The sequence below is a fragment of the Propithecus coquereli genome, unplaced genomic scaffold (assembly GCF_000956105.1).
Source record: "Propithecus coquereli isolate 6110/MARCELLA unplaced genomic scaffold, Pcoq_1.0 Scaffold651, whole genome shotgun sequence".
NCBI classification, from domain to species: domain Eukaryota; kingdom Metazoa; phylum Chordata; class Mammalia; order Primates; family Indriidae; genus Propithecus; species Propithecus coquereli.
In genome coordinates this window covers 1,366,624-1,368,580 of record NW_012152519.1, presented here as the reverse complement: position 1 = coordinate 1,368,580, position 1,957 = coordinate 1,366,624, and the positions used below count along the sequence as shown (strand labels likewise).

The 1,957-nt window shown below is 64.9% G+C and overlaps 1 protein-coding gene across 1 annotated transcript in view; it reads left to right on the top strand.

The window, feature by feature from the left end:
- TP73 (tumor protein p73) overlaps positions 1-1,957 on the top strand; it is a 40,319-nt gene that overhangs the window by 32,091 nt on the left and 6,271 nt on the right. The window contains exons 3-4 of the mRNA XM_012660085.1: positions 512-698; positions 1,071-1,186. Coding sequence (XP_012515539.1) covers positions 512-698; positions 1,071-1,186 — 303 coding nt within the window. The remainder of the gene's footprint in view (positions 1-511; positions 699-1,070; positions 1,187-1,957) is intronic.

The window sequence follows — 1,957 nt, the reverse complement described above, 5'->3', positions numbered from 1 at the left end:
TTGAGTGATCCTCCTGCCTCGGCCTCCCAGAGTGCTAGGATTACAGGCGTGAGCCACCACGCCTGGCCCTCTGGGCTTCTTAAAACAGGCTCGATGATGCCCATCTTCCTCTTTAAGCCACTGCAGCTGGGGCTGAGGTCCACAATGGGGACTCCCCGCCCCCATAGTCCCCAGCAGCTCCTTCTCACTCTCCTGGTCTTTACTGTCCTCGGCCATAAAATGGACGTGACGGCACCTTCCTCTCCAGCGCGGTCCGGGCATAGAGCACCTGAGCCCGGCTGCAGCTGGCACTTGAGCCACTGCCGTCACTGCGCCCAAATCACCTGATCGTTGTGAACCTGGGTGCCGGGGCAGATGTGCCGGTGTCCAGGCTCTGAAGGAAGGACGCTGGAGGAACGCAGAGGAGGGGGTGCATGAGGAAGGGGCTCCTGTGGGGAGGACGGTCTCCCCCTGGGGGTACGAGAGTGTGGAGCTGGGACCACTGGGCTCAACCGGCCCCCTTCCCCACCAGTACTCCCCGCTGCTGAAGAAGCTCTACTGCCAAATCGCCAAGACATGCCCCATCCAGGTCAAGGTGTCCACCCCGCCGCCCCCAGGCACCGCCATCCGCGCCATGCCTGTTTACAAGAAGGCAGAGCATGTGACCGACATCGTGAAGCGCTGCCCCAACCACGAGCTCGGGAGGGACTTCAATGAAGGTGAGGGCCCCGCCGGTCCCCGGGACCACGGTCTGGGAAGGGCAGAGAGAAGGGGTTGGTGAGTGGGCGGATAGTGTGGGCCCTGGGGCCGTGGGGGCTGCTGCTCCGGGCAGGGTGGGGGTCTGGGAGGAGCCTGAGGTACCAGATGGCCTTCTGGGCCCCTGAGGACCGTGTGTGGAGTGGCACCTCCTATCCAGTGTGCCAGGGCCAGGCACCCAAGGACACGAGGGCTGCCAGCAGTCAGGAGCCTCACTGGGAGGCCTGTAGGGCGGGGCTTGTGTCCAGTTCTGCTGTGACACACCTGGCACGGGGTGGGTGGACCACGCTAGACCGCGGCGGGCACCCTCCTGAAGCAGTGACGCCTCCTGGCAGGACAGTCTGCCCCGGCCAGCCACCTCATCCGCGTGGAAGGCAACAATCTCTCACAGTACGTGGACGACCCCGTCACCGGCAGGCAGAGCGTCGTGGTGCCCTACGAGCCTCCACAGGTAGGCAGGGGCCATACGGCGGGGGGTCCCTGGGGCGGAGACCCCATGTCACTTCAGTTGGCTGAGCTGTTTGTCCTGCCATCTCCCTGCGTTAAGTCTGGCCGTGGGGCACTTTCCCCACCACGTGGGCCCTGCCCCTCCCCGGCACTGTGCGCCACTGTCACCTTCATGACCGCCACTGTGCTCCAGCCCTGGACCCGCCAAGGGCCCTCTCTGGGCCGCGGTGTCCCCAGCGCTATAGTGGGGGTGGGTCAGACGGCCCCCAGGCCTTCAGCCTGCCCTCCCTTCACACCCAGACACAAGGATGAGGGCGCCGGGATGGTCCCGGCCTGCTTAGACCAGATGGGTTGGCTGACAAGGCACTGAGCCAGCGCCTGCTCCTAATGATAAAGTCTACTCTGGAGGCTGTGGGACCTGGAAGGGCCCCTCGGCCAGGCAGGGAGCCCAGGGAGGCTAAGGCCCCGTGGCGGGAGGGCCTGCAGCGAGGGCAGAGCTAACCAGAGCACTAGGTGTACATGCAGGGGCCTGGGCGGGTGGGGGGTATGCAGGCTGGAAGGGGTATACAGCTGTAGGGGGTGCGGGCTGGAAGGGGTGTACAGCTGTAGGGGGTGCAGGCTGGAAGTGGTATACAGCTGTAGGGGCGCAGGCTGGAAGGGATATACAGCTGTAGGGGTGCAGGCTGGAAGGGGTATACAGCTGTAGGGGTGCGGGCTGGAAGAGGTATACAGCTGTAGGGGTGCGGGCTGGAAGGGGTATACAGCTGTAGGGGTG